General features: G+C 41.7%; 1 protein-coding gene across 4 annotated transcripts; it reads right to left on the reverse strand.

Annotated features, from left to right (window-relative positions):
- Positions 1–1,643: 1,643 nt before the first annotated feature.
- RAP2C (RAP2C, member of RAS oncogene family) lies at positions 1,644–17,311 on the reverse strand. 4 transcript variants are annotated; one of them, XM_080794864.1, is made up of 6 exons: positions 17,190–17,260; positions 16,719–16,800; positions 15,474–15,597; positions 14,821–15,114; positions 12,044–12,355; positions 1,644–4,130 (listed from the first exon to the last, which is right to left on the reverse strand). In XM_080794864.1, the coding sequence occupies exons 2-5, from the start codon at positions 16,787–16,789 to the stop codon at positions 12,077–12,079; spliced, it is 768 nt and encodes a 255-aa protein (XP_080650990.1). In that variant the 5' UTR covers positions 16,790–16,800; positions 17,190–17,260; the 3' UTR covers positions 1,644–4,130; positions 12,044–12,076. The 4 variants fall into 4 exon arrangements, with proteins under 4 accessions (XP_080650990.1, XP_080650993.1, XP_080650991.1 ...); XM_080794867.1 differs by lacking the exon at positions 16,719–16,800 and having other exon boundaries at positions 17,190–17,311; XM_080794865.1 differs by lacking the exon at positions 16,719–16,800 and having other exon boundaries at positions 14,821–15,597; positions 17,190–17,311.
- Between the last annotated feature and the right edge of the window lie 2,257 nt (positions 17,312–19,568).

Here is a 19,568-nt window from a genome sequence, read left to right on the forward strand (position 1 = left end):
AGCTGCACTTCTGCGCCTCCATTCATATTGTAAGTTTAGATAGAGAAAGGGTGCAGCTGAGCTCTGCGATGGATCCAGGATACAGCTGCTAAATCCAACTGCAGTTCTTTTGGCATTGCTAACTGGGCTGGATTCTGCCTGGCGGCCAAAGGCTGCCAAATCCTGATTTAAGACATTGCCTTTCCCAAGAAAAATAGCCATAATGAAAATAGCTTATGTCTTACATAAACTCTTAGCAGTGTAACAAACACATTACCTTTCAATAGGACCCACAGTATTTTGTTACATGTGGACTGTCACACTGACTTCAGTTATTTCTTGCTGTGTCTTATCTTGTGTCCGTGAGCTCTACAATTTTAATCGTACCCATTTGACTCTACCCAATGATAAATTTATTTTAAAACTTGCCCCGAAGAAACCTTCTCAACATTTTGATTATTTGACCTTGGCTTTATGAGCTTAAGGCCCAACTTTCCTGAGCCTTGATTTCAGCAACAAAATAGCTCAAATGAGATAGCTAGATACAAGTGAAAGCAGCAGCCTATGTGAAAAACCGCCCCTGCTTTGAATCTGAACGAGATGTCTTGGAGCTTTGGATTTTGACCCCAAGCTGCTATATCCCGGAGGCGTGTGAAGACAGGCAGAATCTCTGTGAGTAAGAACATGAAGAGGGTAGGGAGGGTTAGGAGGTAAGTGACCCGGCTGTAGCTGTAAGCAACCCAGAGTAGCTCACTGATTGACGTCCAGTATGGATTTGACGCCTCGGGCTAGAACCCCTTAGCTCTTACCCTAGTCCATCCTCTCAACTGTTATTTACTTGGTTAAAAATGTTGACCTTGCCGGATGAAGGGATACTACTTCAGTGGGGAGTTAAAGGGGAGGAACTTGAAATTGAGAGTGCCTTCATTGTAGAAAAGGGTTTTTGGACTTCAAGGACAGCATCTAGTACAGCATACACGTGTCGTGTGAGCCCAACTCCAGACCAATAACCCATTGTAACAGTAAGATACTTTCTGTGTTATGACATAGGTATATAAACCTGCCCGTTTTTACAAATCAAAAAAAAAAAAATCCAGTCCATATATGTTCTGAATGAAAAGACCTGTCTAAAAAAACATGGCAGTTAAAAAGCCGCTTAGTTCAACAACTTAAAAAACATTGAGTTAGGCAGTGAATTAAAGTGACTGGCAAAGACTTTCACTGGATAAAACAAAGTGATAACTCGATTGTGCTGAATGTTCTTAATTCATTTGGTAGTTCAAAATTTAATTATATTGCTTAATACTGTCTGAAATCTCCTACACATGGATAATGCCCAGCCAACAGATTTGTAGTTGGACCACTCTCTCCAAATGTGACAAGTTACACATATCATTCTTTTTCACCCATTAGTTCTAATTTCTAATTTATTTGGAAGTGACTCAATTGATTAAATATTACATTTTAGGACATGGGTTAGTTTCCCTCCCCAACATACGCCATAACTGTGACTAAGGACATAAGTGAACATTTAATTTGTTTCAGTATTTACTACAATACAACACAATCATTTTGATAGAAGTAATGGCTGTCAGTTATAAGACAGATTTACAAGTTAGCAAATCTAGAACTAGTAACATAACAAAAAATTCAAGAAACCAACCTCGGTAATACAGATGTCTATTTTATTAAAAAAGTTACAAACAGGTGGACTGCAGGGTCATCTTACAAAATGACAAGAATGAAATCTATTGGAAAAATTTTACTTTTACAAATCTTTATAGGTCATTGTTCAATGTTTGTACTTGTTATTTGAGATTTTTACTTTTCATTGATAAAGTTACAGTACATTAGATCCATTAACAGGTTACATGATTTTATTTGCAGAGCCCTACTGCAGTGATTTGAACAACTCCTAAACAGATGCCATAGTAAAGATGAGACATATATTTCATTTAATATTAATTTATTATCCTAATAAGCAACTTGACATGCAATCTAGTGAGGAAGCTAAAATAACTTTTGGTCCCTTTTCTTAAAATGTGCTGGAGAAACCACCTTTATATCACTTTCCCCTGATTCCTGTGATCCTAAGTGAATTCAGGTTAAATTCGCTGCTGAGATCAATCCTGGGGGCAAGGGGGAACTATCCATAGGAAAGAAACACTGTATATATAAAAAAATCATCTGCAGAAAATTTTTAAATCATCATGAATTATTTGATTCCTTTAGAATTTTGCACAGCTAATAAAGATGAACCATGACCACTTAACCTACTCTGTACCAAGTGTTTGGTTTTTAAGTTTGGTATTAAAGTGCGAACTTAAATTAGGTATTCATTTCAAGTGGTCTGTGAATAAGGAACAATGTTTCAACTGCCTCCACCCTTACAATCTCACTATAAAATCCAAAATCTCAGATCAAGGGTTCACTTTGAGGGAATCTGATCAGGAATCAAATGCAACACGATTTTAAAAAAGGAAATCAAAGTTTAATCAATCTCTACATAATAATTAATGGTCATGCTGACCAATAAATCACATGAATGTAGATATCACTTTATTTGAACATCACACACAATATAAATTTAAATTGCCACACCCTTCCATAAACCATCACTGCATATATTAGAGCTTTCCTTGACAAAGTTATTGAGCTATTATTATAGATCAAAAGTATAGTTTTGGTTTTTTGTTTTGTTTTATTTAGAAGCATGTTCAAATGACTAAAGCTGGGCTCCTGAAATCGAGAACTTTGGTGCAGTAGGTGAGCTGCAGTTACTAACTTCTGCAAATTAAAAGCACGCAAATAAACCAAATAAAAACCCAACGAGAAAATACTGTCAAACTTACAAAATTTTAAAGTTGTTGCTAGAAAAAGCGCTTGTTGTCAAGATGTTAAAACTGAACCAAAAGATTACAAGTTTCTTTTCTGTTTCTATACCTGTGTTATTGTTAAAATGTTCAAGTATTCAGACAAAATGTGCTGATTAGGTAAACAACATGGAAGGCAATGGCTATTAGAAGCACATTTGGAAAAAAAAAATCCAAAAAACAAACAAACAAAAAAGCCCAGAGACTTGGCGCTATCCTCTCCTGTTACACAGATTTTTGTCTCTACTACGAACATGCTTCTTGAGAAGTAACTAAAAAGCAATTGTGATAGTGCAAGAAAACTTTAACAAATATCGCTTTAAACTATTATCCAGAAAGACAAATATTAAGAACTAGAAAGCGTATATGATTTTATTTGAATTCAATTTTACATGTGCAGAAGTCTACTAGATGTCAATTACAAGCCTGACAGGCAAAGCTGAGCGATCTCTGTTTAGGTATACAATTAATTTACCATGGATACAATATCCCTTTTCAAAGGCATTGCTAAGTAGGTCATAACTAAATTTAGAACTTCACAGAAAGGAAAATGTTACTGCTGCAATTCGATGCTGTAAATGAGATTAACACATGTGAAAACCTAATGGAATCAAATGCTTAACTCTTCAGCTAAATGCTCTACCGTCAATTTCAAATATCACTTGGAACTTTCAGAACATGTTAATCACAGAAACACATCACAAACTGCACTTGAAGAAAAGGGATATTCCATTCATCAGGGTAAAAACGTGATCTTTAGTTTCTTTTTACAACACTGCCACACGTAAACAAAGTCTCAAAGTATTAACCAACCATTTAAAGGAGAAAGATTTTACAAATAGAATGAAGCACTGGTGCGAGGTAATATACAGAAGTAACCATTTGTTTAAGGCTCAATTTTTTTCTCCATTATAACTTTCTTTCAAAAGGCATTGAGTAGGTAATACTGAGTTTGAGTATTTAATAAATACAAGTTGAGAAACTGATTAAAGAAATCAATTAAAATATTAAAAATTAATTCTTGCCTATTAGCCATCAATAAGAACTTAGAAAGCTACAAAAGGACTGATTGATAAAGAACAGATTTTAAACATATGGTAAACGTGCTAAGCATTCCCGTTTAAGGTCAATGGATCTTGAAGGCCAAGGACCTTATGCACTGAATTAGATGTATGGCAACATGCTGTAATAGAGACAGGTTTACCAAGGCTCAGTTCTGCAACCCAGGTTGTAAAGTTCTCCAAAGCAGCATCTGTGCAAATTTCCTCTGAGTTTTATCTGCAATTAAGATGAAAATATCATAAAAATATAGCAACAGATTACAGGTTCAAATGAGAACAATGACAACAGAACTGGCACCAGAACTATGTTAAGGTGTAATTTCGCTGTGTTCCCCATGAGTTTAAATTAAAAAAATAATTTTATGTGGTCAAAAAGAGTCACTGAAAATTAGAAACACTAGTGATGCACTGAATATAAAATACCGTGTGCATCTAGCTACTCTGGTTTATTTTTAAATATATAATTATACTTCGTAATTGTTTTATACTTTATACAATACTAAACATATTCTTACCAGTTTACAAGATTACTGTTTACAGTACAAAAGTAGCAGATATTAACTTCTACTCTGAATCTGATTTCTTCATACTTTTCATGGGAAATGGCATTAGAATAAAACACACCTTCATTATGAGCAAACTGGACAGTATACAAAACTTTTTCAAAATGCAGGTTTTGGGGGAAAACTTAAAATAAGAAAATGTAATGCAATCAGGGTCTACCTACTGAGTCCCTACTACGTACCCCGACTTGGGTTAGATGCTAGGTGACAGTGGTAGTTCCCGGTCCCCATTCTGGTCTGCCGTTTTGGACATCCTCCCAACCACAGGGACCTCTCCTCTGATCTGGGTTTCTCAATCTCCACTCTCACAGTTGACACACTTTTCCCCTTCTAATTAATACCAAGGTGGGGGGGACCTATCATTCAGACACAAGGTCCTTTAACTGTGCTGGATCACTATGTACCTTCTAGGGGAGTGGAATTACGTTTGTTTTTTAATGTAAAAGATAAAAGTTGTTAAATGAAGCCAGAAACAAAGAGTAGAACAGCAACTATGAAAGAATGCCAAGCAAAACCAATTTAAGATCATCTAGAGGCTCTACCAATATTTCTACATGCATAATTTTAATTTCATTTGAAAGCTACACTTCTATTAGTGTCCAACCCTGAGAGAACTCTTTATTAGCAGCTATAACATAAAAATGATTACTTTTTAAGAATGTCTCTCTGCTCATTACTGAAATTCTGCCACCTAAACACATTAGGAAAAATAGAAGAATTTGCCTTAGAAATTATTAGGAAACAGTATTTTCCAATTAAAATTAAACCTTTTTTGCATCAAAATTAACTAGGATGCTGGTTATTTAAGCTTGAGCAAGTCCAGTTTCCTCATCATTAAAATAAAGATAAAAATTATTTCCTCAAGGGTTGTGGTAAATATCACATAGTATGTGAAAGTACCTTAGAAAGTATGCAAATGTCAGCGGTTTTTTTTTTTCCATTTCTCAACTATGATATAAATTCTAGAAGACCAGAATTATGTCTCTGATATCCAGACTGAGGGCCTTTATTTTTTAAGCCTTATTTGAATTTTTATACCTAAGACAACAGTATTTCTTTCTTTTTTTTAAGATTATTTATTCATTTATTTGACAGAGAGAGACAACGAGAGAGGAACACAAGCAGGGGGACCTGCAGAGGGAGAAGCAGGCTCCCGGCTGAGCAGAGAGCATGGCTCTATCCCAGACCCTGGGATCATGATCTGAGCCCAAGGCAGACGCTTAAGGGCTGAGCCACCCAGGCGCCCCAACAGTATTTCAGTATATATGCAATTCAGTGTGCAGACTTTTCAGTAATTCAGATTAGACTTTTCTCAATTGATTTGAATTAATAAGTCTGCTGTAAATTTTCATCCACCTTAAAAAATAAATTATAAAGAGTTTGGGATTTTCAAATATGCTTCTGTCTCTTAAACAGTGAAGACTTGTAACATACGATGTTTTAGTAGTTCTGGCATTCTCTGAAATCAAATTGAGGAAGTAGTAATTATTTGTTTCTAGCCAAAATAAACACTAAGAATACAAGCCAGCTTATCAACCATAATCTACATGACATAAAAGGTGATAGATGCATTATTTCCCACTCTCTAAAAATCTGCTTAACATATGGTCCATCCACACCCCACGACAGGACAACAACACTCCAGTGAAATCAGGAGACAGATAAATCCTGGGTCAGACTCAACATTAATAGGAGGCATACCGCTGAACAAAGTATTAATACCAGGTCTTTTTCAGAAGAGCAATAAATTGTGACTCTCTGCACTTACAAATCCTAAAGCAAAAGTTTGCATTAAGCAAAAAGGACGGTCTCTCTCAAGATTAGTTATTTCACAGAATGCAAAATATAAATGTTATTGCTGCACATTCTGACAGCAACATTTTCAGTATACTAACAACTCTCGTTCATTTAAAAAACATTCCAGAAGCTTTAAAGGCAGCTGGTCAAACTCATACTTTTTAACTCCCAGGATACCACATCCAGACAGATTGCAAAAGTATAACTTGCTGCCTGTAAGACAGAATCCAAGTGATCCTTGTCCTCGACAATCAAGTTTCCAGTAAGACACCCAACAAATCTCAACTCTGGAAGCTTCTGCTCCAACTCTTGCTTAACTGGTTTCACTCTTTCACTTTTTTCCCAATTAGAATTTGTTAAGGAAGAGCGTGTGCGCGCACACACACACACAAACACACCCCGAACAGTCCAAACCTTCTGCTCAGGAAATGATGAAATAGAGTCTCCCAAGCGGGGTAAGTTGGTACCCGAGAGTACCAAACACATAACTGAAAGAACAAAGATCATTATTTCTGGCAGCATGAAGAAAAGGGAGATCCTTGATTCCAGACCAGCACATCATTTCACGTGGCAGCAGAATGCCCGGGATGTTAACAAAGGCTCCTGAGAGGCTGAGCAGTTTATGAATGTCTTTTTAGCTTAGCTGGATTCACCATTTCTACGTACAACGCTATTTACTAGCATTCTTTTTAGCAAACATAAATGTGCAAACATAATCAATTTTCATTTTTTTCCAGTTGTAGACATATGATATTCTGGAGATTTAACCAAAGAATTTTTTAAAAAACGAATTTCCCTTCACATTTTTTTTTTACATGGCATTTTCCTATCCAAGTTAAATACTCAAACTAGGGCACTGAGCCTTGGAATGAAAGTGGGACCAGGCTGTAAGGAGTTTACGGTAAACCCGGGGTAGAAAGGAAGGGATAAACTGTTTTTCTTCTGTCCTACACCTAAAATCTCCGTAAATTTAAATTAATTAATTCAATTCTGAGAGCTCCGGTAGTAGGACCGTGTCCACTGCGAAGCAGGGTATGAGCCCAATGACTGGATTCCAGCTGCTAGCTTCAGATCAGACCAGGTAGGGGGCTGCTCCCCTCCACTCTAAGTGGCTTTTTTCTGAATCCCATGTTCCTAAAACTGTGGCGAATCAAAAGAATTTGGGAGTATGTTTTTTTGGTAGGGTAAGTTTTTCCAACAGCTGACAGGACTTAAGTTTTTCTTAGTGATATTATCTTCTGGATTTTCGAATTCCACTGAGAAGTAATCCCACGAGGAGAATCTTTCCTGGAGTATGGCTAGAATATTTCCTCGGTGGCAACTCTCCAACTCTATGATGCAATTTTTGTTAATTCTACTGATGGTTCATTCTAAGCCAGAGAGGTAATGGAGTAAAACTGAATGGCTCATATGCATTTCATTCTGCAATAAAAGCCTAATCTTGAGGTTAAAAGGAAGCAATTAAAGAGGGAACAGATATACAAGGAGTCATTCTAATCACAGACACCTCCACACCCAGAGCAGGTCTAACTAGGCACCTATTCACTCTGAACAGTCCCAGACCATGAACCTTTGGGCAGAGAAGAGGGGACGGTGTCAGTAAAGGTCTGGGACAATTGGGGGGGTTGCAGAAAGGACCCTTATGCCCCAGGTCCACTGCAGATCTTTATGGTACATAGTGCCCCCAAAGCATGCCCCGTGCTCCACCCAGGGCCACCATGCCACTGGCTCGAGTTTGGCTCACCATGGGATCTGGATGACAAACAAGCATTTAAAATAAGCTATTTCCCCTACTCAAGGTGATATGCAAAATAGGGCAGGGGGGAAAAAAAGTATCTACACTTTAACTCCTGCAACAGAATTTCAGCCTAGTGTTTCACCCATAGGATTCATTTAACTTGGATATGAAAATGCCAGCATTTTAAAGTACACAATGTGATTTAATTTCCATGATTTTCCCTTTTTCGTTTGCTAAATCCTTAGCACGTCGTATGTAATTAAAAGCTGGGGGACAAAAGACTAGGAACAATTCTGATTCCACGTTATTTATTTAGAAAAAAAAAAACCCTGAACATGCTAATCAATTCCGCAGTGTTTAGAAATGGTAAGGCCAGCGAGACTAAAATGACATTCATAGATGATTCAGCCTCTCAGGAGCCTTTGTGAACATCCCGGGCATTCTGCTGCCACGTGAAATGATGTGCTGGTCTGGAATCAAGGATCTCGCTTTTTCTTCAGGCTGACATACATAATGAACTGAAGCTGACATAAATAATGATCTTTGTTCTTTCAGTTTGATTGCTGGCGTTTGGTACTCTTATGCACCATTTACTCTCGTTGCGAGAAGCCGTTCCGTACTGCACGGCAAAAAATAGGATCAAATCTTTCCAGAGCCCTTCAAACCACAGTAAGAACACCTTTTTTATTCTGGTTTTCTTTTCTTTCTTTCTTTCTTTTTTTTAAAAATAACTTTCATCAATACTGGAGTGAGATACAGAAATCCTTGAGGAATAATCTCTTCAAGAATTCTATTTGCCAAAAGGGTATTTACCAAACTGTCACACTTGAAGGGTAACTTTACTGCACTTCCCACCTGCTTTTCAGGGCACCAACAGACTACTACTAATTCAGGGATATTATTTTGCTCCTTTTTGGCGCTCTCTCGGTTTGGAAATCACCTCTACCCCTCCCTCATCCCCTTCACATCCTACCTACCCATTCTTCTAAGACGGGACTCAAATGTTACTGTTCCCCCATTCCTCGAAGTCAGTGGTTCTTAGTGACCCCTAGGAGCCATCAGGCAATGTCTGGAGATATCCTTGTTTGTCACAACTAGGGGTCGGGGAGACTGCTGCTGGCATCTACCTAGTAAAAGGAGGGGCCAGGGACGCTGGTCAGCACCCTCCAACGCACAGGGCAGTCCCAGCAACAAGGAGCCCAGAGTCCTGACAAGTGTGCTCTAACTGGACGTGGGCTCTCCGCTCCCTGAGTGCCCACAGCACTGGGATTCACTTCTTTTCAAGTATTATGAGATGGTTAACAAAACACCCATCATTCTCCACAACAGTACACCCAAAGAACCAATTGTCAATTATTTACACCAACATACAGAGGAGCTATGATGTAGTTAGTGAAAGCAGACCAGGCTGCAGCCTTGACCCGGGTTTCCAGTATACTGTTGCTGCGCAGGAAGGCAGGCTTTCCAGGCCCTCGGCGGCAGGTTCCCTGGGTCAGTGAGGAAAGCCGCCACGAGAACAGCGAGTAAAGAATCTGGGCTTCGGAACTCACACTAAGACTACAGCCAGTGGGAGGGTGAAAGGTGAGGAAACGATCCTGGGAGCCACGCAGATAAACAGGTGTTAGGCAAGAGACCGGTGACCCACACTGAAGGGTGGTAAGAAATAAATGTGAGCAATTATCAGAAGCAATTCTTAGAACATGAAAATGTCCCCTTTCAAGGAAGAGCAACTGCCTTACAACAGTCCCAACAGTTCTGACTTATCTGAATCTTATCATTTCTCACTTGGACAAAGGTGCTCTTCTAAGTATTAAGGACAAGCATTGCTGAAATCACATTGTCAAAGTTTGATCTTCACTTTGGATCTGGGACTGACAGACTTCGGAGCTCCGTGGCTCAAGCTGCGGGATTCAGAATTCATCACCTATTTTTGTAGATAAATAGTAAGCCAGCATGAGCACGAGCTTTTCCAGGCATCAGGTTATAGATTCCCATACACATCAATTCCAGCTTACGTGAGGCCAGAAAAGAACAAGCATGGTGTGCTTTGTTCTAAAAGATCTTGGTCAGGAAATTTCCTTTAATATTTTCAGACATTCAGCTGCTTATTTTATTTCAGTGCTCACACCTCCAATGTGTATTCTGCTTACAACAATGAAAACCAAACAAAAAACTACACAGGCGACTTGATCTATTATTATTATAAAGAAATGACCAATTATTAAATTGAAATAATTAAAACATAAACATAGTTGGCTTGAGATATAAAGCAATTCGATTTAATCATCCCCGCAGGTAACCAAATGGACTAAAAGTCATTTAGATCCCACAAGCTGCAAAATGAAACAAATGTGGCGAGAACTCAGATTTAAAAATCACTTTAGGAACTACCCATTTGCCAGTCTGCATTTTATTTGGTTTACTTCCTGTGGCTGTCTAGGCTAATGCCGGAGAGAAAACCGGGAACATTCTGTGGGAGCTGGTTAATTTTTTTATAAAGATGACAACACTAAAACATGCACATTTATGTCACTTCCCCAGTTAAAAGTGTCGGACACAGTAAGGGAGCATAATGGTAAAGATGCAATCACCACACAGACTTGTTCCAACTTGAAGCTGGCTTCCCAGTGGGGAGAGATTTAGGGAAACACGAACACGGGGCTGGATCACCTGCAGACGCCTGTTCCTGCTTCAAACAACTACACTGCCAGCGTGATGCTCTCAGCCTAACACAAGCTGGAGCGTGGTCTCGACAGTGATGCCGGACGCGGCAGGTGTAGCCAGGTGTTAGAACGTAAGTGTGCTCTCGTCATATTCGGACGCGCTAAAAAGGAGACATGTGAAAGCATTTTGAATAAAGCACTGTTGTCATCCTTCATTTTCGAAGGTGACAGACACTCCCTGATGGAAGATCTTGTCTGTAAAGATAAACTGGGGACTGTTAGTCTTTTCTCCAGGGAGCACATCTAACGCCAGACCTTTGATTAGGAACCATCTCTGTAATCCGAAATGCCTGTTGCCATTTGCAACACCGCCTTGTAGACTTGAGGTCAGTCTTGGCTCCCAACAATCAGTTCCATTCCTGAGATTGTCAGGCTAGTCTGCCGTTTGCTGGGGTTTTGCAGTTGTCCGGGACACTGGTTGTTTTATCTTGTTATGTAAGGGTTACTATCTAAGTGAGATGAGACTATCTGCCCAATTATAAACTAGATTAAAAGATCACGATGTGAATAAAAGAATCCCACTTAAAATGCTCAGTAAGTCTTACACAACTTTGCTTTTTAAAAAACTCAATCATTTGAAAAAACTCTTATGAAGTTATCATTCAACCCAATGCAAGGCGTGAAGGTTTTGTTTTTGTTCTTATTAACTCCATTATTTACTAAACTGAATAGAAATGTTGCCTGGGACTGGGTGTGTCTCTTCCAACACATCACAGATGATTTTACCAGATTTTCATTTGGACCATATGGTCATAATGAAGTCAAGGTACGCTGTGGCACTATAATTTGCTATTATCAGAGGTCACTGAAGTCCCTGAAGTGCAAGGTACAGATGAGCTTGATTAAATAATCATCCTGTTCAATCAAGCACTTGGATGATTAGTAAACTGATGACTTCAATTACAGCAGCTCTCTAGCCTGGGACAGAAAAGTATAGAAAACATAAAACCCATCATCTTCTATAATTATTGCTGGATGTGAAATCACCGGCACAGGGAAGAGGAGTATCATCCTCTAACTCAACCCACCCCGAAAGGAATGTTATCGATGAAGCAGAGAGAACAGTGATTCACCTTTAAAAGATAAATCTTAGTGACAGGAATATAGGCAATTCCTTACCTTCATTTTGCTTATCTTTTTTATTTTCTTCATTGAATGTTGACTATTTTGTGCTAAGGGAAATGTTACTTTAAAAACACACAAGGAAACTGAAGGTAGCACAACGTGTATTGGTATTAACCAGCTTTTTGTTAATACTCGATCAAAACCAAAACACACTCAGACTCATAAGGTTCCATCAACAACTAACCTGCTCGGTATGGCCATGATTGAGGTTCTTTTTTTACTGGACAACGCAAGTTGTACAACACTGATCTTGCTTCTCGGGCAGGGATGAATAGTTCATTTGCCTGACGATCTCAGCAAAAAGTTCATCCACCATTGATTTACTTTTTGCCGATGTTTCCATGAAAGGGCAGCCCCATTCTTGAGCCAGAGCTCTGCCTTCTGAAGACATAACCTCTCTTTCTGGTTCCAGATCCACTTTATTTCCTACTAGGATTAGTGGGACTTTTTCATATCTCTTCACTCTGACAATCTGATCTCTCATGGGCTTGATATCCTATTCAAACAATCACAAAGAGAAAAAAAAAAAATTCTGTGTGCATGACCATAACAGGAGTATTACAATATCACAAGAAGTCATCCCTCAGGGAGCACAGAAAACCGAATCCAAAATAAATCTATACACCCAAATGGACAAAATAAACATTTTCCCCACCCAAGCAGGAACCCGATCATTTCCACATATCCCACCTGCTGGGTTTCTCTCAAGAAAATAAAATGCAGGCTGCCCACAAACCTCGGGACTCATACTTCTTTCCCCTGGTCTGCACCGATATAAAAAGTTAAGTTCCCAATTATGATGAATCCATTTGTACATAAGGATGTTTAGCTATCTCCTTAAACCTGCCAGCTTGTCAGCACTCCTGAAAACACCTGTTATCCTAGCACAGGCCTGGGGCATCTATGCATTCCTAGACATTTAGCAAGTGTGCCTGTGAGAAAGTGTTTCAGGTGGGACCAAAAACACCGTGTCATGCCTCGAAGGCCAGTTCAAAACAGATTTATACACTTAAATGTTTCACTTTAAATTTAATGGTAGGCCTTCATCCCAGTGAAATCGAACACCTTAAAATACACTAGAAACTAATGCGACAATGAGCAGCTCCTAGGAAGGACAAATCGCACTGAGCAGCAGTCTGGGTGGGAAGACAGTCATACTTCCCTTTGCCTGGTTAGGTTTTACAACTTCAATTTTCTCCCAAGTGTATTATTATTTTTTCTAATTACAATTAATGATAAAAGACAAGAGCCTTAGCAATTCTCAGGTGGCATCAACTTTGGGTGAGGGGAGGAAGTGTTGCTTTAAGGCAATTATATAGATTTAATACAAAGTTTCCGATTTTTAAATGTCTCAAAACTTACAAGGTTTGAGTTAAATATCAAACGTGTTTAATTTGAATAGTTGACAGTGAATGGAACATTTGCTTGCAGGATGAAGGAAAAATAGAGGACTGAAAATTTGTGAAACCATGATTATTTGGTGTTTGCAACGATTCCGTTTGATCATGTATCAATTCGGTCTTCTAGGTTAAGCTCTTTTTCCCTGTGTCCTTACGGAAACACAAGTTCAAATGAGAAACCAAATTTATGACAATTGGGCTTGAAAGAGTTTAAAAGTCTCTGCTGAAATAATGGCAGTTTTTCACTCCCTATTTATGCCTGTAACAGAAGCAGATATAATGGAAATCACATGAAAAATCCTTCAACAGATTTTCAGCCTCAAGGGAGTCAGCTAATAGAATAACAAATCTCTGGGGGATCCTTTAGAAAGAAAATGCCTGTCAAATAGCACCTTTGGTACTTTCTGGGGAAAAATGCTTTTATGATACTATTACTGCTTTGGAATTCAAGCCCACATAAAACGTACTTTAGTTTGGTCACTATTCTTATGATATCTTTAAGAGAAAAAAAAATCCTGAAGTTGCTATACGTGGTTACTGGAAAACTTCACTAGAGTACTGTAATTTAAATACTAAGAAAAGCGGAATTCGCACATTGTATTCGCTAAAGCACTTAATGTCTCTTAAGCAAGCAACATTAAGTGCATACCTTTAAATGCAGAAAAAAACTATCCATTTCCTAAATCAATGGAGGTCAATAGAATGGGTCAATATGAGGTTATTTATTTTGGAGGAATAAATAGCAACATTTACTGCATCTCTTAAAATAATGTTAAACCTTCAGTCGGTCTCCCAGTGAAGGACAGGACAGATTTTTCGGAAGAAACTGGACCACCTCCAGCTTGGCCACCCAGCCGGGGTTAGAAATTTGCACTTGTGTGGTGTTCCCAGATCCACATATTTTGCATAAATACAGTTGGTGTTATCAAAAACAACTTGGATCAGCTGCAGAAGAGGAGAGTCACTGTAGCCTTTTGCCGGTTATTAATTCTGGGTACTGTCTTTTCAATCAGTAACTTTCCTTCACACGCCCCAAAGTAAGTAAAATGCCTAGAAGGCAGGTCCTGGGTTCTCCGTCTTGTAACACTAAGATTTATGAATCTGGTTGGGAAACGGGTGAGAGAACACAGAGGAAGAGGTGTGGAAAGCAGACACAGAGGAGTTACAGATAATCGGCTCCAAATAATTTTCTCTGCAAAGTGCTCTATTTACCTGAGATTAGCTCTTAAATGTTGTTCGGTAAGTACATTCATCAATACTTGTTGAACTGAACAAGCAACTTCAGAAGGTTCCCTTTCAGGCTAAATATACACAGACCATTTCATTCTCACTTTTTTCTGACTCAAAAATAACTTTAAAATATTTGTTGACGGTTGTTACTGCAGACTCTCTCTATAGAAACAACCCGATACTTTTCCGTGCCAGAAGTAACCTCAAAAATGCGCCATGTCTAACTTTCAGAAGCAAAACATAGTCATTAACGCACGGTTCAAGCACACCAGAAGTAACTGTGGGATTACCACACCCCCTTCCAACAAATTACAAGACTCGGTTTGGTTACCTGGAAAGACTGTTGATTAACCAGGCTATAAACCAGGATGAAACCTTGGCCGTTTTTGATGTAGAGATCTCTCATGGAGGCAAACTGCTCCGTTCCTGCGGTGTCCAGAATTTCCAGCACGGAGGGAGAAGAGTCCACTTCGATCTCTTTGCGGTAGAAATCTTCAATGGTGGGGTCATATTTCTCAATGAAAGTCCCAGTGACAAACTGCACAGTAAGGGCAGATTTGCCAACCCCTCCGCTTCCTAACACCACTACCTTGTATTCCCTCATGAGTCTCACCTTCAGCAACTCCTAACAGAGGGAGGGAAAAGAACACCCCGCTAGCCGCGGCGGCTCGGGGAGGCGGAAGGTGGGCGGAAATCTGCGAACTGGGGAGGAGAGTGCGGAGAGGCAGAGGGCCCAACGGGGGAAGAAGAGGAAGTTAAAGGAGGGGGAGGGGAATGAGCCAAGTGTCGGGTGGGTGGGGATGAGATGGTGATGCCCTTCCTATAGGAACCGAAGCCCAGGCAGGGGGCGTGGGGAGGAGGGCAAGCCCGGAGAGGCGGGGTGGGGAGACGCGCCGCGCCCCCGAGGGAAGCGGTGGGGGCCGCGAAACGGGAGCCCCCCGCGGCCAGGGGCGGCCCGGCACCCCTCCCCCGCCCTTCACACACAAAGGGGCCCAGGGACCCCGCTTCCTGCTCGCGCCGGCGGGCCGGCCCAGGCCTGTGGACTCGGCTCCAGTCACTGCCGCCCGGGCGGGTCTCTGGGCCGCGGCTCCCGCGGGCGTCGTCCGGCCTGTGGGGGGGGGGGGGGGGGAGGAGATGGGGCACGTTACCAGCCGGCCCCCCGGCAGCCACCCGCTCCCCGATCCCTTCTCCTCTCCGCCAGCTCCCGCCCGGACCCGGCTGCCTCCGCCGCCGCTTACCCCGCCGTCCGCACCCGCCCGGCCGCCCGGGAGTCTCCGTCACGCCAAGGCCATGGCCAGCGGCCGGCTCCCCCGTCTCACCGCCGCCCCAGCGCCACTGCTCGCGGAGGGGAAAGGGGCGGGGACCGTCCGGCGGCGACGGCGGCGGCAACTCCGGGCGAAGCCACCTCTTTTTTTTTCCTCTCCCACCCCCCCACCCCCCCACCCCAACACACACCCGGAAGGGTTTCCCTGACACACTGGCTGAGGTGCCCCAGTTCCCCGAGACTGGCCGGGATCACTTCCGGTGGGGAAAGTCCCACCTCTCCGGGGCGAGCCGGGTGGCGCTGGGGCCGCGCCCTGCCGAGCGAGACCTCGGCAGGGGACGGTCTCGGGTCGCGGCCGCGGCCTTGGCAGAGGGCCTCTGGGAGAGCCTCCGACTGCCTTCCTGTCCCCGGCCGCAGCCCCTGCTGCGGACAGTCCCGCGCCAAACCCGCCGAAGCCCCTAGGCGTCTCCGCGGCCCGACGACTCGCCGGCTGGTTGGCCAGTGCGGGACGGCCGCTAATCGTCTGGCCTCCGGGAGAGCGCCGGACATCCCCGGGCTGCAACGGACCCGGAAAATAAAGCAGCCAAGAAACTTTATTTTCCCCGCTGCTATTTCCGTCACTTAAGGTTTCTCTAAGAAACGCGTGCGAACTACCCTTAGACTTCACTGTTGCTCTGATTTCGTTTGTGATGTGTCTGACATCGCCATGCCTGACAAATAATTAAACACACACGGTACTTTCATCATTTGGCAAATCTGCTCGACTCCACCAGCAAAGGCCAAACTCACTCTTTCCTTTCTTATCGCAAGGCTCAAAAACAACAGGAGTAGAAGCAGTCTTTATCCTACAGTAACTCAGCTTTGCCCCGATTTGATTCTAACCACTACACAGAAGGAAAGGTAAGCAATACTCAGGAAGAGTCGGTGGGAAACTGTTTAGGCCTAGGAGACTAATTGCTTTTAACCTTTCATTATCTGTACGCGCGGCAGCTTGCATGGCTGGCTCTTCCACGATAAAGTTTGTTTTAACGGTCATCCTTCATAGTCCTTGAAATGCAAAAAGGAAAGACCGGCGTTAAACGCTAAGTTTCTATTTTTAGATAAAATTGTTACTTCTTACATATCTTTCCTTCTGCTAACTTTCGATTTGTAAACTTTGTGTCAGATCCACAGAGCCCTGAGGCCAGAAGGTTGGGTGACATTTTAGGCATGTCACTCCCTCTTTGATTCAAGCATGCACCCAGAAACCTGAGCAACTCGGTGGCCAGTAGAGTTAAATTGATTCCAAATTCCCTTAGTTGCAAGCCCTCACAGCCAGGCTGTATAAAAAGAGATTTATTACCAAACCCCAATGAGCAGACATTAGAAAACAGGCAAATCATGGCAGCGTGAAGTCCCACCGTGTCTTTCCCCGAGCGTTCCCCAATGTCACTTACAGTATCCAAAGGACAGTTTAGTTCAATTTCTCCTCAACTTAAGGCTGCTGCAATCTGTCCAGCGAAGTCCCCGGCTCTGGCTCCAGCTGGCCCGAGTCCCGCCTGATATCTGAGGCACTGCCCTCTGCTGGAAGAGGTTGGTCTATGAGTTATGAGTCTCCCCGTAGGTCACCGCTCCTTCCACAGTGCTGTTGCCGGATTTGGAGCTCTGCTGCCCATCTCCCTGTCTAGCTGTCTCCAGACTGTCTGGTGGGATCCACAGCCCTGCACCAGCCCTGCTGGAAACGGAGTCTGGAAATTCCTCTTCTGATCCAGCAATCAGTGTTGAGCAATAAGTAGCAGGTCTCTGGTCTATTACTAAACTATCACAGACGGGGAACTCTTTTTGAGGTTGTCCCACCTGTTGGCAAGTCTCATATCTTTGATTGTGTTGGCTAAAGTGTTTTGGACAGAGTTCTTTGCTTCTCCATACAGGGAAACGTGCTCCTACCCTCAGTACAAAGTCCTAATGGGTCACTCTTATCAGCTACAGAGTTGACAAATGTCACACTCCATCTGAAACTCCCTCTAAGCTTTCTTGGGAACAATGGGCTTCATTGCAGCAGCAGCAGTTAGGAAAGAAAACAATTGGAAGTAGCTTAAATGTCCTTCAGTAGACAATTCAAAAAATGATTGTGAGTGTGTGTGTGCGCGTGTGTGTGTGTGTGTGTGTGTGTGTATACACTGGCAAAATGGATACTATGCGGCTATTTATTTAAAAGAGAAAAGATTTGGGGGCGCCTGGGTGGCTCAGTGGGTTAAAGCCTCTGTCTTCAGCTCAGGTCATGATCCCAGCGTCCTGGGATCAAGCCCCGCATCTGCTCAGCAGGGAGCCTGCTTCCCTTCCTCTCTCTCTGCCTGCCTCTCTGTCTGTAAAATACATAAATAAAATCTTTACAAAAAAATAGAGAGAGAGAAAAGATTTTTTAAGTGCTGATATGAAAAGATGGTCAGGATATACGATGAGGTTGAAAGAAAGCAAGATACTGAACAAATATATAGTTGTTCCCATTGAGGTAAAATATGTGGGAACGTCAGCAAAAGTAGTTACGGAGCCATTAAAACCTGCAACAAGTCATGGAGTGTCGGTGAGAGGTATTGTGAAAGGGCTTTCAGTTCTCTGCAACATTTTGATTCTTCAAAATGATCAGGTGTTATGGGGGGAAAGAGGGGATAAGTGTTTTTTTAAAGGAGAAAGAGAAGAAAGGTGTTGATCATCACTTCCTCAAAAAGCAATATCCTGACTGTCTCGGGGCTTGGTGGGCAGGTCAGCCTGTTAAACTCCAGCTGCCTTTTCTGTCCTCCCCAAACATCTCTATACTTAGAAAAGTATTTTCACATACATTATCTCATTAGACTCCAGTTGTTTGCCAGTTTACTTTTATTAGGCAATGAGAGTATAAAAACCAGTCGGGAGAGCACAGCCAGGCAGCTGAGCACCAAGGGCTCTGAACCGAGGCAGACAGGCATTTAACCCGCAGCTTGCCCACGGCCTTAGCTGTGGCACCTCAAGCAAGGGATTTCACCTGTCTGAGGCTCTAACCCCTCATCTGTAAAATGCAGCTAACCATTTCATGTGAGAATACAATGCAGTGGTGTGTATTTGAGATGATTAGCTCAGTCCCTTGCTCGTGTCGAACCCTCAGTAAATGCTGGCTGTTTGGTTTTTATGTAAAAGACTTAATAGAGTATTACTTTTTTAAAAAAAGATTTTATTGATTTATGACAGAGACAGCAAGAGAAGGAACACAAGCACGGGGGAGCTGGAGAAGGAGAAGCAGGCTCCTCGCTAAGCAGGCAGCCCGAAATGGGACTCCATCCCAGGATGCTGGGATCATGACATGACCTGAGCCAAAGGCAGACGCCCAATTCTGAGCCACCCAGGCGCTCCTAAAGTGTTATTCTAAAAAAAAAAAAAATCAGCAAATATACAGAGGAAAACAAAACTTTAACAGCTCAAATATCTCCCAGTGGCACAAGAATAATAACTGAGTTACTCTTTCCAAAGATATTTCCTGTTAAAAGCTTCTTGTGTTTCCAGGGGGAAATGGTATTTTTATGTTAGCATGTCTATCAATCCAACTTCTATATGTATTTTTAAAGATTATTTATAAAAGCAATCTTACTATACACATTATTTTGCACCTTGCTTTTTTCACTTACTGTGTCTTGGTGATTGAAATCATTGAAACAAAAGGGTACTTACATTTAAAATTTTCTGGTAAATATTGTTAAATTGTCATTCAGGAAGATCATACCAGTTCACATTCCTTACACAGCATGACTATATGTGATTTTTTGTAACCTCACCCTAGGTATTACTAATTTTAGTATTTTATA

The sequence above is a fragment of the Martes martes genome, assembly GCF_963455335.1.
Source record: "Martes martes genome assembly, chromosome: X".
In the NCBI taxonomy this organism is placed as follows: Eukaryota; Metazoa; Chordata; class Mammalia; order Carnivora; family Mustelidae; genus Martes; species Martes martes.

Excerpts from the sequence above, each read along its gene's own strand:
- RAP2C (XM_080794864.1), bottom strand. The coding sequence starts at position 16,789 with ATGACCGTTAAAACAAACTTTATCGTGGAAGAGCCAGCCATGCAAGCT. Across the intron at positions 15,598-16,718 it reads GCGCGTACAGATAATGAAAG|GCCGGACGACGCCCGCGGGA; the intron begins GTTAAAAGCAAT and ends CCCCCCCCACAG. Across the intron at positions 12,356-14,820 it reads TTAATCAACAGTCTTTCCAG|GATATCAAGCCCATGAGAGA; the intron begins GTAACCAAACCG and ends TTGTTTGAATAG.